Genomic DNA, 26,155 nt, shown 5'->3' with positions numbered 1-26,155 from the left:
GCTGTGTTTGTATGAAACAAGAGAGAGCGAGTCCACGATACTGGATGGCATAATTAAATAACTGTACACAAAATATTGATTTGACTGAATTTTTATATTTATTAGCTCACCAAATGCAAAACTTCCACGAAGAAATACTGGTCCTAGTATTCAGTACTCAAGTATTTCACAGAGCCTTGTAATAACAAAGATTAATAAATGTTGTAGAAGTATTGTTCATTCTTAGTTCATGTTAACTAACGTAGTTGACTAATGCTAACTAATGAAACCTTATTGTAAAGCGTTACCAAAATATCTTATAAACAGCATTAAAAAATTAACAGCATATGTTTTGTGATCAAGTACCCAGGTTAAAGAAATATTGTAAATATGATGACTTTATACCTGTTTCTTGTCTGTTTCAGGTACATGGCTGAAATATTCACACGCTTGCCAAAATAAAATATTCTCCTCACTGAACTCTTTCTTCAGAAACTCCTGCAGGATGAAGAGAAAAAGAAATAAGATCAAATAATTAAACATTCAAAAAAATTGTTTGTGTAAAATGGTTCTTTACATGTTTTGTCTTTCATTAAAAACCTTTCAACTACGAAAAAACGGTCTCAGTATCTGCTCACTCACTGGCTACATTAAATTCTCTAGGCATTACTTGTTTTAGAGATAAGGAAAATCCTTTCCAAATACTTTCTTGTGGTTTTGTTTGAAACCTTGAATTCAATGAGTTACTCATGCAACCTTGCTAAAAAAAACTTTACTACCTATGCAAGATTTGATAAGAAAAGTATCTGAGGACTTCACATTTTCAATTAAAATGCATAAAGCATAACTTGTATTCTCAGACAATATTGCTATAGGATTCTTTAACACAGTGCGGCTGCTTTGCAAAAGGATTACATGGACTGATTCGTCGTACCGAGAAATATCGGACACCAACAGGATCCTGTAGCAGGCGCTCGAAGCAGACAGCCCATGATGCAACACGCCGTTCAGTGTGGCGTCTATGGCATTGCACGCTAGGTAGGCTGGCATTGCTGTTCAGACTGTTATCACTGCCGCAGCCTTTCAGGTCCACACTGTTCAGCTCTAGGCACAAACAATGAGATAACAATGTACATATTATTCACACCAAACACAGAGGCACACTAATTTTTGTTAAGAAGAAGCTTATAATAACATGAAAGTTTATTATTATTTCTATATTTTTTTTCACATTTTGCATATAACACTCATACAAAATAATCCTTCAAAACCCAGAAATGCCCAACGGGACTGCCTGAAAAAAAAATCAGGGTGTTCTAAATTAAGACCATACTCTTAAAATAGACCTGCGTTTGAAAATAAACAACAGAAACGTCAGAGCTAGATGTGAGATATTACATTATATCATCAGCCCTTAACCTGATTTCTTAAATCACCTGACACTTCTGCTCCTGCTGTTAGATTAGATGCTCTCCTTTTAGTTTCTGCGTGATTCTGATGTGGTCGGTGAGCTCTTGTAATCAAATACTATCGATTAAAGTTACAAAGCACATTCTTCTTTAAAGGCACAGTTCGCTAAAAATGAAAAGTCCTTATTTACTCGCCCACGTGTTGTTCCAGACTCATATGCTGTCATTTTATCTGTGGAACTCGAAAAATCAAACAGTTCATAGTGAACAGGAGTTGTCATGCTGTATAAACAACAAAAAGTAGCATAAAAGTCATCCATATGACTTTATTCCATGTCATTATGAACTGTTACTTGTACGCACAAGGTGAGGAATAATGCCTTGAGGGAACTCTTTCCTAAATAATCCTCAAAAACACTGAAAGGAACATCAATAAGCATTTAGCAACGTAGTCAACAACAACAAAATAGTCATACTGATAGTCATATAGTCATACTGACTAAGCGAGACAAAAACTGCTTTAGCCCAGCTCATAATAAAAACCTACACTAAAAAACAAGCGCTCAGAAGAAATCCCAAGGTTAATTTTCAGATGGACTCCCTCTGAAAGAACCTCAACAGACCATGGGTCACTATCAGCACGACCTCTTACCTGGGTAAAGCTGGTACGAGCCTGTGTGATGCCACTTCACCAGGTATTTCATGCCAATTGGACGCCAATTGGCTTTGACATCCATCACCCCACATTACACACACACACGGCCACGGTGAAGAGGGTGAACAGCCATCAAACTGTCCATTGAGCTAATGCACACGCTGGAAGCTAACTTTATCAGCAACTAGGAACTATCTAAACAACACAGACACGGTGACAAGCCTACATGCATGTATAGTGGTAAACAGATAGTAGCCTGCGCACAAAGCTCTGAACGGGTAGATGATAAATTATTGAAAGCAGAGAGAGGAGGGAAACTTAGAAGGTAGAGGTAACAGGAACCTGCAATATTAATGTTGAACCAACAGAGCCAACCGGTAGCACCATAACTGAAGACAAACGTGCACACACAAACAGATGAGAGGGTTTACATCTGACTGCACTGCATCAAATGCCCATTGGTCCTTTTGTAAAAAGGGGTCAATGACAAATAAGAGTGCCCACAATTAAATATGCACCTTACTCATTCTCAAAAAAGTTTTAAAATGTATATATATTTTCAAGGTAATTTTTTTAATTAATTTTTCATTATGATTTATTAATTCATACATTTAAATATATATTATGTAATATAAATGTATTAAAAATATAGCTAGGTTTTGAGGAGTCACAGCACATGACATTTTACAACCGTAACTACCCTTTTAATTATTTGATATTATAAGACACTTTACTAACCTTTTCACAGTCATGAGAGACCGCAGAGGTTTCTTATGATATAATTTCCTATTTTAAGTTTCTGTTTTTTTGTTGTTGCATTTTTGCCTTATCGTTGGCCAAACCACGTGATTTTTTGGGGGTGGACAAAAGTTTTTTGAATATTAATATGCAGTGATTTTTGTTTTGTTTGTTCCCCTTAAAAATAATAATAAACGGTTATGCCAAACTAATTAACACTTTACTTTTCAAGAATTATTATTTTTTTCATTATGATATAAATGTATCACCCTCACATTTTTATGCATTTTTTATTCTTTATGCTTCTCCCAGAAAAATACCAAAATGAATTTTAATTTAGATATTAAAAACATGTTTATCATAGAGGAGGTTCATTCAGGTATTTGTATTTATGAATTGCTCTTTGAATAAATTAATAGATCAAGACCAAAAAAAATCTGCAGCATGTCATTGACCCCTATAGATGCAGATTCCTGTACACTAACTAGTCTTGCACAAGGAGAGGTCCAGACTGTAAAGCTCACACCGAGGCGTCTACAAGAACACAGCTCAAGAAGTCTAAAGACAGCAGAAAAATGAAGAAAATGAAAGGTTGCTGAGATTTGCACTTTGATCTCAAGATGGATGGGTATTACTGACATTTGAAGTGGTTCCCCTTAACTCACTATCTCTTTGCTTTCACAGGCAGATTTACGACATCCTGCTATGCTGATAATTGATCCTGGAGCAGTTTCTAAGGGATAAATCTGGCCCCGGGATCTGAACACTGATCTAGCCTGCCTGTCCTGGTTAACTACAAGCTGATCTCAATTCAGATCCTCTCACGGTCGTTGTGTTTGAAAGGCAACTTGACAACAACACAGACATTAAAAACGACACTACAGGATTGTAAATGTAACAGCCCACTGAAGTAAATTCCTCACAGTTTTGCATTCATACATTTGTCCCTATGCGCCTTTTGTTATGCATAAGGTTGAAAGATCTATGGCTCTGACTGGCAGCGTTAAGCAAACATTCACAGAAACCCTGGCACATTCACACATGCTAATTGGGACATCGAAGGGGGATTCGGGAGGTAGTTAGGGCTTGTTCACTCCTAGTGCAGTTGGATTTGAAATGCAGAGATTTAGGCCAAAACAGTAACTCGGTCTGGCATGAAGAATCACAGACAACACACTACTTATGGTACAACCATTGATGCTGTTCCTCATTAATGGCTTTGTATAAAAAGAGGAAGTTGGGCCGAAGTTTTAAAGAGGCACGTAATGAAACATTAGAATTTGCTTTGGCACATTATACTGTTCATTTATGGTGATCTGAAAGGAAAACCGATCACAAAATTTTTTGGCAACTGATCTCAAAAATAGCCAAAAGAACTTCAATTACATTGTTTACACAGATAAAATGGCACAAAGACTTTGCCTTGATTTGTCTATATTCATCCAACAAGCACTCATAGGGTAAAAATTGGGGGGATGGATGGCAGATGGAACAGAGAACCAATCTTATCAAGAGGATCAGGCGACTAAAAGACAGCCAAAATGGTGTTTGCTTTCTCCTTCATTTGGTTAGAGCTCTCTCTGTTTCAGATCTACATATACAAACTACATTAACATTGAAAACACAGCATAGAAAATAACAGCGAGCCTGAGACGAGATATTAGAAAAGAGCTGTGAGTAATTGAGGAAATGTGAGTAGTTTAGGAAAAAAGCACAAGATGGTGAAAGTAATGGATATATGAAGAATGTAAAAGTAATTAGATCCCAAAGAGACCAAGATGTTTAGATGTTTAGAAAATATGACAGATCTTATGAAGTTAAAAATAAACTGTGATAGAAAAGTGGAATGAAATGGAATACCGAAAAACAGACAATTGATCAAGAGGATCAGATGTGATTTGAGATTGAAACATTGATTACTCACCACCATCGGAGACAGCCGCAGACTGCAAGAGAACACAGAAAGACATGTGTGAGTGACTCTCTTCACCAACACAAATACACACTGAAGTCTGCAACACAGCAGGGTACTCTGGTGGCATGATACACACACCAGCTCTTCCTGTTTTACTGCTACAGTCTTTCACACACACACCTCCTCACTCATTCAGAGATAATGAGATGCATCAGGCACATTCCAGACCCCGCCCACTGTGACACATCAGTACGGCCCAGTTTGATTTGCCTGGGCATGTCACTTAGTGGTTTAGTAAGAGATTAAGCAAGAGACTGAAACTTTCTTTATTACAAATATTGAGTCATAGAATTTTTATACAAATAGTCAAAGCAGATTCTTGGTTAATTGCATCAAACCTATATTTCGATAAAGCATTGCATTAGTGATTTTTTCACAGTATAATGACCCATTTATTGCAAGGTCAAATGATGCATGTTACTGTCATAACAGAGGCATTCAGGCAATAAGTGGATGTGTTGAATGAGTTATTTCCATTAAATGTGGGCTCAAAGGTCAGTAAGTGATGAAATACCCAGGGTGTGCTTAAATAGTAGCACTTTATCTACAAATAGTATACTAATAAAACTGGGAGCAAATACTTTGATTTCAATTTGGGCCTTTTTATTTTATTAGTATACACAGCGGTTCAACATTTTTAGGTCAGTGAAATAGTTTTTTTGACAAAAAATAAAAAATTTATTCATCAAGGGTGCATTACATTTTTTTAAAAGGGACAGTTGAGACATTTAGAATGTTACAAAAGATCATCAAAGAATCATCAAAAATGTATCAGAGTTTCCACAAAAATATTAACCAGCATAACTGTTTTCAACTGTGATGATAATAAGAAATGTTTCTTAAACAGCAAATCACTAATTAGAATGATTTCTGAAGGATCATGTGCCACTGAAGAATGGAGTAATGATGCTGAACATTCACAATATTACTGTTTGTACTGTATATTTGATTAAACAAATGCAGCCTTGGTGAGCATAAGAGCCTTAAATATAAAAAAAATCATAATGACCTCAAACATTTGAATGGTAGTGTATATACTTAAATAAATATTTTTTTTTATTATATAAAATATATTAAACTAAAGATCACACAGCACAACATGTAATGAACTAGAGTAATCTATAAAAGAATAAAAGTAGCAAGAATTACACTGAATTTGTGAATGTTTTTCTACATCTGTGAAAATGGTAAAGAAAAATCTGCAGAATTATGATGAATGGATGCAAATAAGGCTGATAGGGCTGGGAAAAAATTAATCGCGATTAATCGCATCCAAAATAAAAGTTTGTGTTTGCATATTATATGTGTGTGTACTGTGTATAATTATTTTGTATATATAAATACACACATATGCATGTATATATTTAAGATTTTTATTTATTTATATATAAATTATTTATATTTATAAATAATATAAATTATGTATAAATGTATATACAGTATATACATGCAAATATTTCTAAAATAAATACATGCATATGTGTGTATTTATATATACAAAATAATTATACACAGTACACACACATATAATATGCAAACACAAACTTTTATTTTGGATGCGATTAATCGCGATAAATTTTTTCCCAGCCCTAAGTGCTATACTGTTAAGAGCTGAAAACATTATAAAACTAGCCCTAAATATTCCAAATTCACATTTTATTCAAACAACATTGATCCAATAATACTCGTATAAAATGGGCCTAAACAAACAAAAACAGGGATGTGCAGGGAATTCAGAAGAATTATGACTATTAAAATCACCATGTCAATCACCTCAAATAAAATAGCAGTTGATCTCCAAAAGAACCGAATCACGCATTGTTTACTCACTCAAAGTCTTCTCAAGCTAAATGCATATTCCTACGACAAGAAATTAGTTTCCATATATACAGGCCTAGAAATGGTTATTAAAAGAGATTAAAGGACAGTAAAAGAGGAGTCTGATCATGTACAATCCAGAAACAGTCGTGAATAACCACGTCAGGCAGCTGGTACCAGGACGGATAAACAGAAAGAGGGATGGAGTTTCCATTGAACGGTCTATACAAACAAACGTGCTGGAACTACAACATGTCCTCTCCCAACACGACCTTGTAATTAAGCCATAATTGACCCTGGTGTTATTTATTACTGCATTTGGAAAATAAGTGGGATTTTCAAACTACAAATTGGAAGAAAAAAAATCCTAGAAAATGTGGAGAATGTGGAAGACTTGGCTCAAAAGCTGACTCTGTCCTTGGTCAACATGTTGGAGATGACATCAGCACAGCCTGTAACTTCATTATATTGGTCTAGTGACATCAGGGACACATTCTACACTGTCTAACATCAACTATATTAACATTACGGATGACTGTGAGGTGTAAATCATTGACTGCTGAGCCTTGCTGAAAGCTAGATATCTTTACTATATAAACACAACAGTGTTAAATATTTGTTTTCACACTAGTATACAGTTTATCACAAATCCTTCATTTACATTAGTGTAGTAGAAACATGGTCACTCTCACACAATGGGGTCCTATATGTCTCATTCAGTTATGCTTTCATTTTTAGTATGTTGTCAAAGGACTGCGTGAGGCATTTAAAACGAAACCAAAATAAAAAAAAATAAAAAGCCTATTTGTTGCAAAATACAAAATTTGTATAGCAATTTAAATAATAAAATAAATAAAATGATTAAAAATCATGTCAGTGGTGCTAACTAGGAGTAACCCCACTAACAGAAGATCAGGGCAGCCAATGTTAAATTATTTTTCTTAACTCTACAATTATTTAGTGTGACCTTGAATGAAATGAGATAGGAGATAAAACTAATTATACACAGTAGGTTTAATGCAGGATTGATCTGTTTCCCACCACCGTGTAGATTGAGTCACTTTTGGAAAGAGCTGCTCTTATAACTAACCTGGTAAAACCAAGTACTAATACACTATTTGAAAACAACATCTGAAACCGGAAAATCAGGCTTAAAGTATAACAATGGGAAGACAGCTACTGCAGATCAAGATAATGTTGAATTGATAATTCTTCAGAACCTGTCCGGATGAAATGTCACGAACACATTCCAGAGAAAGCAAAGTGCTAAGCATATTGCCTAGATATATTCTTCTCTCCTATGTTCTCCCTTCATCCTGCACCATCTAACCCCTTCTGTTTCCCTCCCTCCTCTTCTCATTCCAGTGGGTTCCCTTCATTTTTTGGCAGTGGAGCTGCTTGTAACCACATATTGAAATATAAGTGGCCTTTTCCAAGCCCCCATAATTCAACCTCTCCACCCCTCACATTCCTGACTCTTTCTACCCCAAATCTCTTTCTTCCTTCTGAATGTAACGTAGAAGATCATGGCTCACAGAAGCTGCTAACAGGGCTGATGATGCTCATTGTTCACAGTTAATGAGGTTGATGTAAAACAATATCTATATTTTTAGCAGAATAAAATCTATAAATCTATTTATCACCACAAGCCTGGGGCAGGTGTAGTTTTTTTCCATGACTTCCATGTGACGTAAGCACAGATTGTCACGGCGTTAAGAAATTCAGGAAGAACATGAGGCTGCTCAGGGGAACAGTGTACAATTAGTAAAAAAAATAAAAATAAATACAATTTAATACAATAAACATACATATGAATTGTTCATAATTAAGAAGTAAATAGGGTGAATTTCTATTTCATGGCAACTTTAATATTTTGAATATTTAAAGATATTTTTGAATCTTTTTGGACTTGATGTCCAATGTAACATCTGGGTCCTGAGGCAAAAAAATAAATAAAAATAAACCGGTTGAGAACCACTGCACGGAGTTGTTCACACTACAGTCTAACAGCCCAGAAAAATAAATGAATTATTTCAGATGAGTTATCAAAGCATCAAGAACACGTAAGTTCAGCCCCATCTTGCTTTCATCTCAGCATCTCTCTTAGTCTGATGACCCTGGTGTGACAGGCTGTGGAGAGATCCATAAATACCTCAGGGTTTACATATACTTTCAACTCTATGCAGCTGGATGGCCTGTGATCTCTCTCTCTCTCTCTCTCTCTCTCTCTCTCTCTCTCTCTCTCTCTCTCTCTCTCTCATCTATATATATGACAGAATCAACATAGATCGGTTATGATAGCTTGGTGGACAGTGATGCTTCAACAACAAAATGCAAGAAGAGGTTGTTTATTGAGCATGCATGCTATTGTAAACATCATCCCACAAAAATGATAAGAATGTTCTATGTGTTACGACAGGTCTGGTCAGTTGTAGGGTGGATAGGGATAGGTCACCTAAAAATAACTTACATCACTAGCTTTCAAAACTCATTTGCTCACAATGAAGTTGATATACCTCATTAACATTAATATCCACAAACGTGAACGAGATTCGAGAGTTTTAAGTGCAAACTAAATATGCATGTACCAAACATCACTTGTATGTCCAAGTGTGTTTGTTTACACAAGGCTGTGGGTAACACATATACAACACCTCAATGCTATGTTAGCAAGGGTGAAGCACCAGCTGACACATGGACGACTTTATGACAGAGTGTGAAAGAATAGCTAGTTCACACTCACAAAGGCATGATGTTTGTATACATATAACCTCACAAAGGGAGGCCTGTTATGAAACAGAATTTGCATGCAAGCTATTTCACAGTATTTCTATACTATTCTATGAATCTGGACATTCAACAAAGGGTGGAGGGAGTTGCAGTCACACACTTCACACAGCCCATTCAATGGTTCTGTTACTGGGAACATGGTTTTCAGGAAGTTCTTTTGAACTTTCTATACATCTGAACTTCATCTAATAATCATGAAAAAATGTCATATCATGGTTTCCACAATAATATGAAGCAGCACAACTGTATGTATATATATATATATATATATATATATATATATATATATATATATATATATATAAATATAAATATACAGAGTTCAGATGCAAAAGACTCTAAGTGACATCTGAAATTTTCTTCTAGAATGATAATTTTTATCAAGCTCGTATATTTAAGTTCCGTAATTTCACTTAAATGGCAATGAAAATAACCTATTAATTGTCATTTAAGTGAAATTACTGAACTTAAATATACAAGCTTGAAAAAAATTATAATTCTAGAAGAAAATTTCAGATGTCACTTAGAGGTTTTTGCATCTGAACTCTTCATATATGTACAGTATATACATAAATTTACAGGGCTTGACATTCACTTTTTTGCTCACCAGCCACTGTGGCTAGTGGTTTTCCAAAGTTAATAGCCACTCACCATTTTCATTGGCCACAATTTTGACATCGATACCATGGGGAAAACCTGCCATAAAGATATTTTTAATATTATCTCATAATATGGCAGCAAGTATATTGGGCTGCTGTCACTTTAAGACCTGACACACGGATCCGATATACTGTTACACGTGTTTTCTTTCTCAACATAACTGATTGTGTTTACATGAATACTCGCCAAGACTGGCATTTTGACATTATCGTGTGTATATTTGACTGTTTAAGCGCAATAAGCAGCGAAAAAGAACTCAATTTAGTACTGAGACACGACTTTATGTGCGCGCACTTTAGGTGTGAGCATAAAATCTGCGGGAATGAGTAAAATGATGTGCAATATGCAAAATCCCATGCCCTGTAACACCAACAATATTCATCAGTAGCAAATGAAACGAGTGAGGGGAGGTGGGTTTGTGTGTCAACTTGCTGTCGGAGAGATGAGAGAGTGAGAAAGCGCATGCATTTGGTATCATGTTTGATATGTATCGAAAAATCTGTATATACATACAGTATATATACATGCATGTATAGGCTAGTAGGTGTGTGCTCAGACTGAGACAGAAGGAAAACCTGAAGGGAATTGAGGGATGTCAGTTGTGTTCTCTGTAATGTTGGTCAAAAAACATGTTTGATGACCACACTCCCTCCCACAAACACATTCCAATAAGGTGTTTGAAAAGTAACAGACAGGGTTTTTCCAAGCCTAACACACTGTGGTTTGAGAAGAGGCAGGAAACTGTGGGACTAACAGCTAACGGACAAACAGATTCCAGTGTTTACATTTGAATCTGAAATGAATAGCGCCTCGCATTGAGTGCTAAATTCCCTGGAATAGAAAGAGTGAGTTGTGTGTCTACAAAATACAAATTGAGGAGAGTATCCAGCACTTGCCTATTTGCTTTGGCTTTGCGAATGCTCAAGTTCACTTACCGCACAAACTCTTTAGGACAGACATACAAGCGGTAGTATCTGACAATACTACCATACAAAATACCCAAGTCTAATCAATCTGCACACATTTGGATGTAGTTTTATGGGGGGAAAATTGAGCTAATGTAGCCCAGGTGTGTTCTGTCTCTTCTCCCTTTCAGACAGCAGGTCTGGAGGATGTTTACAGAGCCATTGAATGGGGACTAACAAAAAATACATCTTTAACATCTTACAACGACTCATGGAGAGACGAGTCACAGTCTAGACGCACAAAAAAGAGACAGATAAAGAGACACCAAGAAACATGGAATATAGCAGAGAAAGAAAACAAAAGGTAACAACTTTTCGCCACTCACCGTATATAAGTAGCAGACCCTTTTAAACGACAGCCTCTTTATCAGACTCATGGTCTTTCCGCGAGGTATGTCCGCTCATATAGCGCAGCTCCCAACCTGTAGAGACCCAACGCATTGACTAACGAATCCATTCCTCTCTTACGCCTTAGACTGCACTCATTTCATTCCTCTAGAGCAAGAGCCGACATGCTTTCCGAGCGCAGGACAGACACTCAGTCTTACTGACGAGGAAGTTCCATTCTGATTCTGTGCTGTTACTATGACAGCCTGCAGAAAGCGCCTGGGTTGAGAGAAATTCAGATGGAGAAGAATACGACGGGATTCTCTCGTTCCGCTCTTGCTCTCTTTGCTTGACCTGTGTAGTAGGCTAACTAAAAAAACAGATGTCAGACTTGGTGATCTTTTTCAACGCAGACTAGCGCCTCTCTCTTTCTCTCCCTTAGAGGAATCAAGAAATGCTTACTCGACCGTTTCACCATCCCTGGCTCTGCCACAACTCAAATAAATCCTCCATTCAAGACAAAAGAAAGCACTCACTCCGGGCCTCCAACGGCACTGCCACTTCAAATAATCATCCGTCTTAATTTCCCAACGTCTAAAAACACACCCGGGGAACTCGCCAGCCAGGCTCTGCTGAGTTTCTTAGTGCTGTAAAAAATGTGGAATCCAAGAGGATGGACAGGCCTCTGGAACGTCCTGCTGAATGGCGTGTTTTTGGAGGAAAGTGTAGTTGGAGAATGACGTAAGGTGAATGACCATGCCGTGAGAGTGGATGTTAATGAAAGGCAGGTTCTGGAGCGGGTCATATCAGAACAGAGAGAGCAAGTAATAAAAATATCCCAGAGCTGGAGGTACAAAGGCAGTGTTTGATACAAACCTCATGAGCTCGATTCAAAAATATGAGCGGCAAAATTGGCAATTTCCTGAGTAGAAGGGTGAAAAAAGAAAGATCTTAAAAAAATACTTGGCAAATGTATTTCAGAGAACAAAAAACAATATAGAGGACCATTAAAATGATTCTGTTTGGCTTCTGGTGAGAGATCTTTAAAGGAGGTTTGAGAGCTTTATTTTTAGTATTTTGGGTGGGCTGTTTATTTTATCTCCCGTCACGAAAGCCAAAACACAGTTTGGATCGATTGAAATGATCTTTATATGATTTTAAGTTCTATACGTTTATTACTATACTATAAATATGGAACACTTGCATATGGCCCTCTGTAAAAATAAATAATAATAATTGAAATTAAAAAAACATTTTTTAAACTAAAGCTGCCTCTCAAAAATCTAATTCGAGTCTATACAATTAAATAGGTCTCATAAATCAAAATATTCAATTTCAACTAGAATATATACAGAATATTTGTTAATGTATTCTAATAAATAAAATTCTAATAAATAGTTAATACAAATATCATTTTAAAACATTTGAAATATATTTATAATTTTAAAACTATTTAAAAACTTTTTTAAGTTCTCGACTGGGTATGCTGGGGTAAATAGCAAAGTCACAGCATCAGAAATTGATCGCTTTGAATGAGTTGGTAATGAGCTCTGAAGGCTGGAATACTCTACACTACTTTTGCCCCCATGTGCAGTATGGACGTGTCAACACTAGTTAGATTTTGGGCAAGCGGAGTTGCCCAACTACAACAGTAATCATGTAGTTTATGGTGGGGAGTCTGGGGACAGACTCAGATTTTTTAACTTCAGACTCTGATTCCAATCCAGTTGCAAGATGAAATGTCCTGATATTTTGAGCCGATTTTACAACCCATATTGTTTACATTTGTTGCGTAGGCCTATCTCCAAGCAATGAGGCGCGTGTAGCCTAGACATGAGCTGCACGATTAATCGTTAAAAGATCGCGATGTCGATTCAAACACCCAACGCGATCACATTTCGAAATAACAAAACCGGATCATTCAGATCTATACGTCGGCGCTGCCGCTGAGCCAGAGAAAGCAGTATGAAACAGCCTTTTCAACCACAGCATCGTTATTTCTGTGTTACAAATATTTATATTATAACAGAAGAACTGGGATAAAAGTTCATATAAACACTGATGTATACAGAAGCGATCATGAGGCACTTCAAATAACGATTGTATCGATTGCGTCATTATACGCCACAGCAACAAGTGACTGAACATGAGTGAGTGACTCATTTTTTTTTTCATTGAATCATTCATTCAAAAGATTTGTTCAAAAAACCTTGATTCATCCATAATAAAATAAGTGAAGATTGTATGAGTGAGTCATTGAATCATTCCTTCAAATCAATGAATCAATGAATAAAAAATAAAAAATACATTTGTTCAGAATCATTACACATTTTAATTAGACTGCAGCAATTAACATTTGTAAGAACCTCTAGTAAATTACATGTTATTTTGTGTAGTTGTCTTTTCAGAATCGTGATCTCGCCTTGAAACCAAAAAATCATTCTCAGTTTATCCAGAATCGTGCAGCTCTAACATATAGTGTATTCAAGTTTCACATCAGGTAAATACAAGGTTCTGAGGGAAGTTGGTTATGAATAGAGGTATGCCAGTGCTTTAGATCACAGCTGACAGCACTGCATATTCAAACGCATTGCTAGGCCCAGATCTTTACTCTATAGTGGCACACATTTCAGATGGAGATTAGCTCTCTGAATCAGGGGAAGTCCTGGTGCTCTCAAGAGAAAACCAATAATTCTTAATCAAATCTAAAGTCATTTTAATGCAGATCCACATTCTTTTTGGTTCTCATGACTGTCCTCTCTGGCTGTTCCCAGTGGGTATGAAGGCATTAACAGTGGTTCTCTCTTCCAATGAAGCTTGTGTGAGCTAAGCGGGCTGGCATAGACGGAAGTCTATAGAAAGATATCTCATCTGGCCATTACAAAAATATTTTACATAATATTCAGTTCTATATTATAATATATTATAATTAAAAGGTTTCACGGCATTGCCCACATATGCTCTGGTGAGTTTTTATGATTTTAAATCATTTTTAAAGTGTTAAAATAATACACAACCATGTCAACTGTGCTAAAAACAAGCCTGAATACACCCTTTAGTCTTAACTAATCTAAGTACTGTAGTGAATGCTAGATTTAACAAAATTTATATTAAGTATTTTTCATTCATCCAAAATAATTCCTTTATACATAAACATGGATGACAAGCCTGATCAACATTGCAAAACACAAAAATTACAATTGGCTAGAAGAAAGATAAATAGCACAAACAATATAGATGATGGGGACACTGTTCAACAATGCATAATGTAGATATACTTGTTATTTACACAAAGTAAAGTTTAAAGCTGATTTCATCATTAAAAGACAACATTGTCTCAATACTGCCCTCTGCTGTTTCTTCCAACACAGGCACTCATACACAAAATGATTCAATACTATGAATAAAAAAATAAATAAAAATAAAACAGTATATTACATAATGCTGGCAAATGCTTTACAAGGAATCCAAGATGGATCTAAATTATATTTAGTGAAATTTAGAAGATCAATTTTAAACAAGCAAAAAATAAATACAAATCTTATAAACTTATGTTCTAGTTTTGGGTGAAATGCTTCCCTTCCAAAGAAATAGAAGGGGGAAAAAAGCCATTTTCCCCGAACTTAAGCACACAACTTAATTTCAAATCCCAAATGATTTCACTCCCAAAGTATTAATGTTTCACGCAGCTTCCTTTATGAGATCTGATTAAATTAGCTGACACTTTCTGATTAGTGTTCTTCTTTCTCCAAGGGGAGGGCAGCTTCATATGAAATGTTTGTTTTGTCTAAGCCTGTACAATTTCAACAATAAAACACTCTAACACAATCATGCAATTGAGATACGTGAGACTGAAGACAAGGTTTGCTTCAAAATTCACAGATGACACCTGAATAACCACAAAAAACTTAAATAATGCTCAAATAAAATTCCCCAAAAATGATGGCAAATACAGAAATCTTTCATCAGTAGCTCTTAAGAATTTGATGACACCTGATTGGACAAATCAGGTCACATGATTATCAAATGCAAAATGATTCGTGATCAAACCATAAAAGGTAAATTATATAATTAAATTTACATGTACAAATATCTTGCTAATTGCTTAAGCATACAGTTACATGATATATGTATACACTTGTCAATGAATGGCATCAAATGAGCATTCAATATGCAAATTCACTTGATAACCTGTCCATCAGCACAGTTTTTAAACTAATTTGAGGTTTCAACAGACAAGGACCTGCATTCCAAAGCAAGATCGCACAAGTACTTGTGCAAGTGGTGTTAAAATCCAAAGAGTGCCTCCTGATCTTAAATATTAACAGCAAACACAGACTCCGGCGACAGAAAACTGACAGAGCATCCACGACCTCCACCTCAACTAAAACACTCTGCCTCTAAACACAACATGACTTGACAGATCAAACAAGCACACTAGTCCGTACAAATGTGCATGTACAGGTACTCACTCCATCAGGATTGACGCTCAAAGTTGGCTCCATGTATGGCAGTGTTAGACTCCACAGTTGGGCGTTAAATGACTCCACGCTCTGTAAACACATCCATCCACTGGCTGCGTCCAATACGGCATGCAAGTCTGCAAACAGTCCGTGTTCACAGTCTGTCACTGTCACTATCTCTGCGTCTTGTGTCGTTTGATTCTCTCTCTCTCTCTCTCTCTCTCTCTCTCTCTCTCTCTCTCTCTCTGTCTTTCCACCCACTCCGCTGTAATTCCTATTCCGCCCACAGAGCCCAGGGCTCACAGACAGAGATGCAGAGACACGCTCGCAAGTGGGAGTGAGTGTGTGTGCATTCACACTCATATACTTCACAGAGGCGTGAGAAACAGTCGCACACACACACTGAAATGTAAGTGCTTCACAGTGGGATTCTTCATGTTATTTACACAATGTGTTGTGTCACCTACTTAGTATGCCTTGAGCACAGCATCTGCTTAAAGAAGAGAGCGTGAAAGAATCTGTGTGTGTGTGTGTGTGTGTGTGTGTGTGTGTGTGTGTGTGTGTGTGTGTGAACAATTAAGGGGGTTCAGCTTCCTGGCATGTGCTTATTTCAGTGTGTGTATAATTGCAGTCAATGTGCACAACAAAAAGTATCCGGAACATTGAATTGTTAGTCTTAGTGTGTTTGTGTGTGGATTTGTCTTGTTTGACAGGCACTATTAAAACATAAGTCTGGTATGAAGAGCTACATTCTTCAACAAGTCCCAACCCTGTTATCTCTGTAAGCAGTGTTTGAGAATCTGAGGGGTCTGGGGTTTTTTTTGGACCCTGGAGCAAAGTAGTATCATCACTATGATAATTCTGTCAGAATTTGTGACTGATATGATAGTACATGCAGCTGAGTGTATTTGACTCGGCCGTAGAGAGTTAAAAATGAACTATATTTCTCATTCTATTGATTATACAATGCCCTAACATGAGATTATACACCCATCTAGACGCATCGATATTATACAAACATTATAGATGAGAAAATACACTCACATATAGAAACACAACCAAAAACAACACGAGTGATACTGAAAAACTCTTCTAAATCAGGCAGTCACAAGACCGAGAGTTGAGACAAGTTGCTTTCTGGGTTGCATAATTATTAGGATTCTACGGTATTTTTTAATCAAGCTTTTCAACTACAAGAAATAATTTTCAAGTGCTGTGTCATTAATATGTATTTAAGCCTTGCGCTGCACAACAAAAAAAGTATTTAGGTTCCAATTTTTCCCCCCCACAATTCTAATGTTCTATGAACAATGTGTAATCTTATGATTTAATCATCAGGAGCCTTGTCGTTCACGAGTGTTTTCCCACATGCATGACTTCATGTGTGCTGAAAACTTCTCAAGAATCTCAAAGTGATTCAGATTTTTGCAATCATTCAGGCCCATTGCCTCAGACTACAGCGCGGATTCAACTACTCATGAACCAACTTCCCTGTCTTCAAGTTGGTTGAGCAAAGCCTGTATACAGCATATCCCATTATGCAACAACAACAAAAACAGCATTATTTATATAGTCAAGATTATTTAGACTAAGATGTTCAAATCAGTAAAGTGGTCAATTTCTTCAAAAACCTTATTCTGAGACTATGGCACTTTTTACCTCTGAAGTGTAATGAGTTGAACCAAATATTCAAAATGAACTGTACTGAAACACATTGGAAATAGTGTAAAATAGAAAAGTGCAAAAAAAAAGTGATAAAAATAAGCATTAAAATAAGATAAAGATTTCTCTTATTTTAATTCACCCCATCAGAAACAATCTCTTGGAAAAGCTGAAGTAGCCTAATATAAAAAGTATGATTTACAGACCTGGAAGTCGTACTTAAAAAAAACTACATAGGCACTTTTACAATGAATATATTTTCTAGTTAAAAAAATTCATCAGAAAAAAATGGAGAAAAAAAAAAAATACTTGGTAACACTTGAGTTTAGGGTCCAATTCCCATTAACTAGTTGCTTATTAGCATGCATATTATATTGGCTGTTTATTAGTACTTATACAGCACATATTAATGCCTTATTCTGCATGACCATATTCTACATAATCCTATCCAATACCTAAACTTAACAACTACCTTACTAACTATTAATAAATAGAAATTAGGAGTTTATTGAGGCAAATGTTGTAGCTAATAGTTAGTTAAAAAGTGAGAATTGGACCTTAAACTAAAGTGTAACCAAATACTTTTATCCAGTAAATCACAAATGACTCGAAAAGCCATTAAAATTAGTAAATTTGTTAAAAAGAGGGGGAAACATTTAGTGCTTAAAACTTCTGTAATCCTAAAATCCTTACTTTACAGAAACTAGGAGTGTCGGGTCTTTGAATATTGTTGTGGACAATGGGGGACCTTGGAGTCAAAAATAATGAGAACGTCCTTGCTTTATATGGTGGATGGAAGGGAATATTTTGAAATAAATAAATAAAAAGGTTTGATGACATCAGCCAAAAAGTCATACAGAACCAAAGTTATTCATCTTTGATGAGAGATTAAGCTATCAATTTTCTTTAAAATCATTCACCATAAGACCAGAAATGTGTATTTCAAGTTCACTTCCATGTTTATGAAGAAGTCCGTCTCAGGAGTGCCATTCAGTTTAAATTATCCTTGTAAAATGAGTTTGCATTTAAAAATAAACCGCATTCGTGACTCTCAACGACAGTCACGATCCGCTTTGAATCGGGGGGAGGGTGGAATTTGTTGGCTCAGTGAGCAAACTAAAGGCTCGAAGGGCTGGCATGATGTCACACAGTGTTTGTGGGCATGAAGAGAAATGCCATCTCACCGGGTAAACACTCGCTGACAAGATAACTGCATAGCTCGCTTTCTCTTACATGATAGGCCAGCCAGAGGAAATGTGTGTGTGTGTACTGGAGAAGCCGATAATTAGTGCCTTTCCTGAGGTTGTTTGTGTATGTTCATCTCAGAGCTTGAGAGTGTGTGTCACAGCATTTAAGGATAGTATTCAATTAGCGTGTGATTTAAGAGTGTGTATGCATGTTTATGCCTCACTGCAGAAAGTGTGTGAGTTCGTAGCAGAGTCTCTGCTAACGAGAATAATGCTGCTCAATGCTCATTAGCACACACACACACACACACACACACACACACACTCTCTCACACTAATTACGGTGCTGCTTCACAAAGCGAGCTCTGTTCACACACAAGTGTCGCCACCCTGCATATGTACAGCTCTGAGAAAAGAGATGAAGCCACCGGAAGACAAGACAAAGATCTGAGGAAATAGAAAAAAGAAAGACTTCAGGAAAATAATAGAAGCAAGGGGAAAACATATAAAACATTCAACCTTCATATCCATACACAGCATTATTACAGAAATATCAATACATATGTTAGCATTTGACCAGCATGAAAATCTTCCTGCTCTTAAGACAGTTGTTTTCTCTCTTCTTCACCGAATACAACCCGCTTTATACAGTCAGGCCAGTGTTTGTTCCAGCCGCTCACTAGAGGAAGCGTTTCATACTTTTATCTTATCATGTCCGATCAACAGTGTGACTGTCCCGTCAGAGTGGCACTCACTTTCACGCTATGTAACTCAGCTGGTAAAGAGGGATTTCTGCTCTTTAAAGGAGAAAGGACTTGATCATGAGACAAAACAAGTTTAAGAGTAACTGTTTTCTGGGATCAGTTACTCATTATTGACAGATCATTTACAATAGTGGACATGGGTATAATAATAATTACCAACTGATTACCTTTGGAAAATAGAGATTACTTTTTTTTAAGTGTAGTTATTTCTTTAACAATAATTATTTGATTAAAATAATATACATGATATACAGGATATTTAATAATAACAGTAATATTTAATACATATAGTCATATTTAAGATTACGTATGTAAGATTAATTGTAAGCAATTATTAATTAAACCAACAATGATAATGAAGTTGAAATAGAATTTCCTTCAGAACTTTCTTTTCATCAAAAAATCGATCATAATTTCCACAAAAATATCAGTTGAACAGTTTTCGACATTGATAATAATAATACATGTTTATTGAGCATTTCTGAAGGATCATGTTGACACTGAAGACTGGAGTAATGATGCTGAAAAATTCCAATTTTCATCACAATTGAGAAATTAATTATATTAAACTAATAATATTTTTAATATGGAAGATGGCACTATAGCAATACAAAGTCATGGGTTCAATTTCCATGGAATGCATGAATTAATAAAATATAACTTGAATTAAATGTAAGTGGCTTTGGACACTGGTAAATGTGTCATGGCCAGGAAACTGAACCCATGACTTTGGCGTTGATATAGCTCTGGTCCATCCTTTAGTGTTTTTAGGGTCTGTTTTGCCTGTTTTATTATCGGCCACTTCACCGTAACAACATTTACATCTATTACACAATTGTACAGAATGAGTTATGTACCAAAGTTAAATACTTAGGGGTTAAATTCATTGGCCCAGAACAAAGATTGTATGGGTATGTATCCCCTTATTTTACTCAATCATTATGCTATACCAAGGAGGACTTTAGTGAGCCCTCATCAGAGGGTCTACAGTTCTCATGGTTGTCCCACTTGACAATGGAGAAATGTTAATAGTGATATAATAGTGAATCCTTGCTTTGCTTCTGATAATAAATGATTAGTGAACGTTAACCACAGATTGATTTTCATTTAAAATAAGTTAAAGCTGAAGTGTGCAATTTCTCCACCGCTAGCATTACTGAACGCAACTGCAAAAATTATGATTTTTCAAACATATACCTACAACTTGTCACTGCCGTTGGTCAAGCAAAAACAACAGTTCCCCCCAAATCAAGCAGGTCAGCATGCTCCAACAACACAAGCAATGTTTTCACAGCACCACAGATCAACAGTGTTTACAATTTCCAGGCAAATCAGTGTACAAATGGCTTACTTATAGTTGTCTCTGCAAATCAAGCTGAAATAGAAGAAAATATGTCAATATGTTCCAAATTAAGCCTCTAATCACACACAAAAAAATATATAAAACCATAATAACCACTGGCATGCTGGCTATCAGGCCAGACTGAGATGTGACGCGCTGTCAGTTTTTTCATTCCCCCTGAGCGCTTCCGTCTGAGAATTACACCATTCACGTTTCACCGTCTCCTCCGTTGCCATGGTAATCTGCCGTCACTACACAGATGCACTCTATCTCTTTGACTGCTGGGTCTATAATTAAACTCACGTGTGCGAGTGTGACCAGAGCCATTAACACACTGGAATCCCCTCGCTGCGGTGTCAAATCTGTTCTACAGGCGTACAACCGTCGTTTCATAAATAAGGCCCCGACAGTTCTAACCTCCAGAGGGTCGATTGTGTGTGTTTGTTTCGGTTTGCATGCATGTCTCTTGTCTCTGAAGTACTGCGTAGGTTACTCATTCCTTATGTAATCATTCCCGACCATCCGGGTGATAGGATCGGAATGCTGGGAAGTTTTATAAGTGAGAATGAGAGAGAGAGACAGAGAGAGAAAAGTCTAGAGAAAAAGAGAAGCATTTAGGGAACCTCACCTCAAGGTCATCGAGTGAGCGAGCCATGCTGAGACGCTTGGAACGTCCGAAAGATCGTCTGCCGGAGGAACGCTGAGGAAAGCCCATGGTAATGCCTTTGAACCTTCCACCCTGTGAGAAATAGAGAGAAAGACATTAGTAACATATACACGACAATTACATTTGTTTTACTGTGTTTGACCAAAATGTCTACAATGCAGTTGCATTACATATTATACAATACATATTGCGATGCATACGTCAATATTTACTGTTACAATGCATCATGACAATTTCCACCAGATACAAGAGAGAGAATAGGCTATATAGTTTGGGGTCAGCAAGATTATTTTTTATTTTTTAAAGAACTTAATACTTTTATTTAGCAAGGATGCATTAAATTGATCAAAAGTGACAGCAAGTCTGTTACATTATTATAAAAAATTATTTTAAATAAATGCTGTTCTTTTAAACTTTCTAGTCATTAAAGAATCCTAAGAAAAATGTATCAGGGTTTCCACAAAATGATTAAGCAGCACAACAGTCAATGATAATAAATGTTTCTTGAGCACCAAATCAGCATATTAGCATGATTCCTGAAGGATTAGCCTATATATAACATCAACACTGCCATATCCATTACATGCCAAACACTCAAGAGAGTTGTCATGACAGAAATACAATCGCACTGTTTGATTTCATTATGGTGATAGCACAGGGTCACATGAACAGACACAGTGTTTACTCACTCCCTTAGGGAAATGAGTATGTACTTTTGTGTGCATGCAAAAACTCAACCGTGTGAAGGTTACAATACTAATGTTTCTTTTGTCACCAAAGTGATTTTTATGTGGATTTCCCACTGAGGTTCTTAATTTAAATGTGATGTTTGTGCCACTAGCATCACCACACAGTATTACTATAAAATATTAAGATTTCTATAACTTTTTAGAGAAAATTTGAGTAGCCTAATTATCACATGCGCCACTAAGGTGCAACAAAGAAAACCGTAACAACCATTCACAAATGGTTGTTACGGTTTTCTTTGTTGCCCAAAAACTCAACTCTTTTTTTTTTAATATATATAAAAATACAATCAAAATTTCTATTTCAGTGAGACTTAATGGGCAAAAAGGGTAATTTATCTATTTGTCAATACTATAGTGACATTTGAATTTGTGTGACCAACCTGAACTCGTAATCTTCAAGGTGAAATATTTTGCCCTTGTGCAAAATTTTTGATAGCGTGCATTCCTACTAAAATTACTGAAATTCCGCCAAAGAAAATGCGGCAAACAACGGGAAATGTGATTTCACCTTAAAAGCATCCTCCATCTTAACATGTACAATTCTATTTTAATTTACTATCCCTCATGTCATTCCAAACCTGTATGACTTACTTTCTTCAGTGAAACACATAAGAAGATATTTAGAAAAATCTTGGTATTCAAAATGTTTTGGTGACTACTGACTCCCAATGTATGGACATAACATGATGGGAGTCATAACAAATACTGAGACATAACAAAAGTCATTCAAGTTTGGAACAACATGAGGGTGATTAAATTATGAAAGAATTTTCTTTTTTGGGTGAACTACTCCTTTAAGTACTTGAGTTTTGCCCATTTTATTATGTAATTACCAGGTGCAACGCCTCATAAGAACAGTATATACACATTGTCAACACATTTAACTGGTATAAAAGAAACAATTTTAAAACATAAAAAATATATGCACACATCAGCATTAACCATAATCATGTCTGTAAATACTCAAAGACGTGACACCATGTTATGATTTGTGTTCAGAGAAAGCCCACAACAGCAACACCAGACAGAGAAACAGGAGGACGAATGTACAAAGATGGGCAAACTATTTCTCAGGCGGTCAGACAGAGACGCAGACAGAGAGGGATCATTTTCATAGGCTAAAGTTTAGAGACTGATTGTGCGGATGACAAGAGCAGCATAATCAAATGGTCTGCTGTGTTGCCTAGAAACACTGCGAACTCTGTGTTCAGGATCATCATTATGACACATTAAGTGCAAACAAACATATGCACAAGCACACAAATATGCCAACACAAGTGCACTACATGCATGAGGGTCAGTGAAGTACATACTTTAGCTAGATATGCATATATGTTTCCACATTTAAAGGGATAGTTCACCCAAAAAAATTTCACCCATGTTGTTCCAAACATGTTTGACTTTCTTTCTTCTGCAGAATACGAAGGAAGATATTTTTGAAGAATGCTGGTAATCAAACAGTTTTCAGACTTCCAATTTGGGAAATGTTACGTTTTCCTTAAAATATTTTCTTTTGTGTTCCCCAGAAAAAAGAAAGCCACACAGGTATAGAATTACTGTGAGTACACAATGAGAGAATTTAAATGGTTGGTGAACTATCCCTTTAAGGCTAACAAGAAGAGGCATTTACATAATATCTCTCTCGATCACAAGCATGCAAAGACACTGTGATCACACACATACACACGCTCAAATGACGCACGTACCATAACAGGAAACCTTAGAGAATCAGGAGACGACAAATGATCAGTGCACTCGAAACATATGAAACACAGGGGCTTTAATAAAGGATATGACAGTTCATGTGAAGCATGTAATTATGAACTTAAGTCACTATATGACAAAACTGGCAATTCTTGTTTTTTGTATTTAATGGAACATCGCTGTTCGTTTTATAAATGATTTATCTGTGCAAATCATTTTTCAAATTAATGTGCCCTCGTGATTTTTAATCAAAATAACTTCCCTTTCCTCTTGCAGCAACCTTTATCTGATGATGAGTTTACTGGTGAGAGGGCGGGACAACCTGTCACTCACATGACATCACAGCAATAACAAGCCACAACCATCCAATGAAATAAAAAATCCTGCCGTACATTGCCGTACGTTTCACTCAAATAAAACGTCACAATGTGGAAGAAAAGACTATTGCAACTTCCGTTTCATGCCGATTTTAAAGTAGAAGAAAAACTAAAGAATCAACCAAAAATTCAATGGAAACAAAAAGACTGCTCTTGTAGTCCAGCAAATGTTCCTACATTTTGCATCCTTTCTGGGTGCCTGCATAAACACCCATATTGCGTATCATTAAAAACGCCATCAGTCATGGGACAGAGGAATTGGGGAGCCAGACACAAGTGGCCGACTCTTCATCACCCCAGCGGTTTCCATGGCCATTGAGCAGCAACTAATCTAAAGGAAATATTGTAGACTATACTACGTCCCTTGAATGAATCGTTCAGGCGGTTGCTGAAAAGTATAAGCATAAAGCTGTCAACATGGGTTTAGAACAAAACATTAAATGTTCCAGATGTTAACAGGAGCTGCTCTTTTTTTTTTTTTTATGTAGTACTTGGGAGTTGAATAGGAGGAAAAAATTTTTTTTTTAGTTTTTGTTTTATATTTATATACTTCAAAGACTAATAAAGAGAAAAAAGCATGAGGCTCATATGACTATGCTTACACAGCCTAAAGCTCTTTTTTAGGTTGCCAAAGAGTGAATGGTATACAAGCTGAAAAGTCTCAAAGTACCACATTCTGCCCTCTTTTTTAGTTCATTTCATATCAAAATGTATTGATTTATATATTCTATAACTGTACTATTTGTAATTTCTTTCTTTCTCAATCTCTCCCCCCTCCTAAGGTGCAGTTGTGTCAGTCTCAGGGTTGAGATAACATCATGGATTCCTGTGGGGAGCAGGGACGTACAGTGAGCTGCATAGACCTTTTAGACTTATCAGGGAGGAGCTATCTTTGAGGAGCTCTGAGGAGCTATCTTTCCTGTTTACTTCATCCATGAGGAGGGGATGACAAACCGTACCAAGAAATGTTACTAAAAACACCATCTATCTGTTTATCGGTTTCATAACCATGGCGAAACTATCCCGCTCTGCAGGACTGTGAAGCAAAGCTTTCACAGTATAAGATTACAATCCAGACACTGCAAAAGAGTATTCATATAATCAAAACCATAACCATCTCAATCTTTTATGATGAAACAACACTCCACAAGGACGTTTAAGTATTAAGGCCCGTTCACACCAAGAAAGATAACTATAACGGTAACTATTAGCGGACGATATACAGCATGTTCTGATTATTATAAGTGTGCGCTGCAGTTTTGTCGTCTGCCGCTTTAAATGCTCTATAGTTCTTAAAGCAGAATGGATTATGATTGGCATGAGATTCTGATTTTGATTGGCCATTCAAATGATATTGTTTCTTTGTGCCTTTATCGTTATATTTGAGGTGTGGACTCTAATCTTATGGTTATGGTATCGTGCTTGATGTAACTGGCCTTTAGAGTCTATTTTCGGTCATGATTCAGAAGAAAGTGTGTTCTTTGAAAACTTTTCTGTACCGCTCTCCTCAAGTCTTGACATGACTTTTGAATTCACTATACAGACTCACAATTGTTCTGCACATGCTCAGAACTCATTGAAGGTGGGTAGTTTACAAATACTATGAACATAAAATAGTGAACAATTCTTATATATGGTACATACAGAGCCCATTTTTGTAATGACTTTTAGCCAAATGGTGTCATGGTGATTTTTAATGGATGTATGAAGTTGTTTCACTCCATTAACCATAGACAAGAAGGTGTCAAAACAATTTTTTCATTACCTTGAAGTTTTAACAAATCTATTTTATAATAATATGAAACCAAACAATGATTGTGCAATAAAAGAAAATCTTTTTAATTTGTATAGAATAAAAAAAAATTAAATAAAATTAAATAACAGCCAACTTCGATACTTTGCAATTTTGTTTTATAACCTATAG

At 36.2% G+C, this 26,155-nt stretch overlaps 1 protein-coding gene and 1 long non-coding RNA gene across 4 annotated transcripts in view; one reads left to right on the top strand and one right to left on the bottom strand.

Annotated features, from left to right (window-relative positions):
- The window catches only part of rgs12b (regulator of G protein signaling 12b), a 41,277-nt gene that overhangs the window by 8,873 nt on the left and 6,249 nt on the right, over positions 1–26,155 (bottom strand). For all 3 annotated transcript variants that reach the window (XR_014204588.1, XM_082164809.1, XM_082164810.1), the window contains exons 3-6: positions 21,363–21,473; positions 4,706–4,727; positions 914–1,083; positions 385–477 (exon numbers count right to left, since the gene is read on the bottom strand). Coding sequence is in view for 2 of the 3 variants with exons in the window: in XM_082164809.1 (XP_082020935.1) it covers positions 385–477; positions 914–1,083; positions 4,706–4,727; positions 21,363–21,473 (396 nt within the window). In the remaining variant the exon portion in view is untranslated. The remainder of the gene's footprint in view (positions 1–384; positions 478–913; positions 1,084–4,705; positions 4,728–21,362; positions 21,474–26,155) is intronic.
- LOC309495279 lies at positions 1,090–4,780 on the top strand. Its single transcript, XR_014204599.1, has 2 exons — positions 1,090–1,664; positions 1,701–4,780. It is a non-coding gene; the product is annotated as an uncharacterized lncRNA (long non-coding RNA).

Source organism: Leuciscus leuciscus (genome assembly GCF_965113295.1).
Source record: "Leuciscus leuciscus genome assembly, chromosome: 3".
Classification (NCBI taxonomy): Eukaryota; Metazoa; Chordata; class Actinopteri; order Cypriniformes; family Leuciscidae; genus Leuciscus; species Leuciscus leuciscus.
This window is presented reverse-complemented; position numbering and strand designations above follow the sequence as displayed.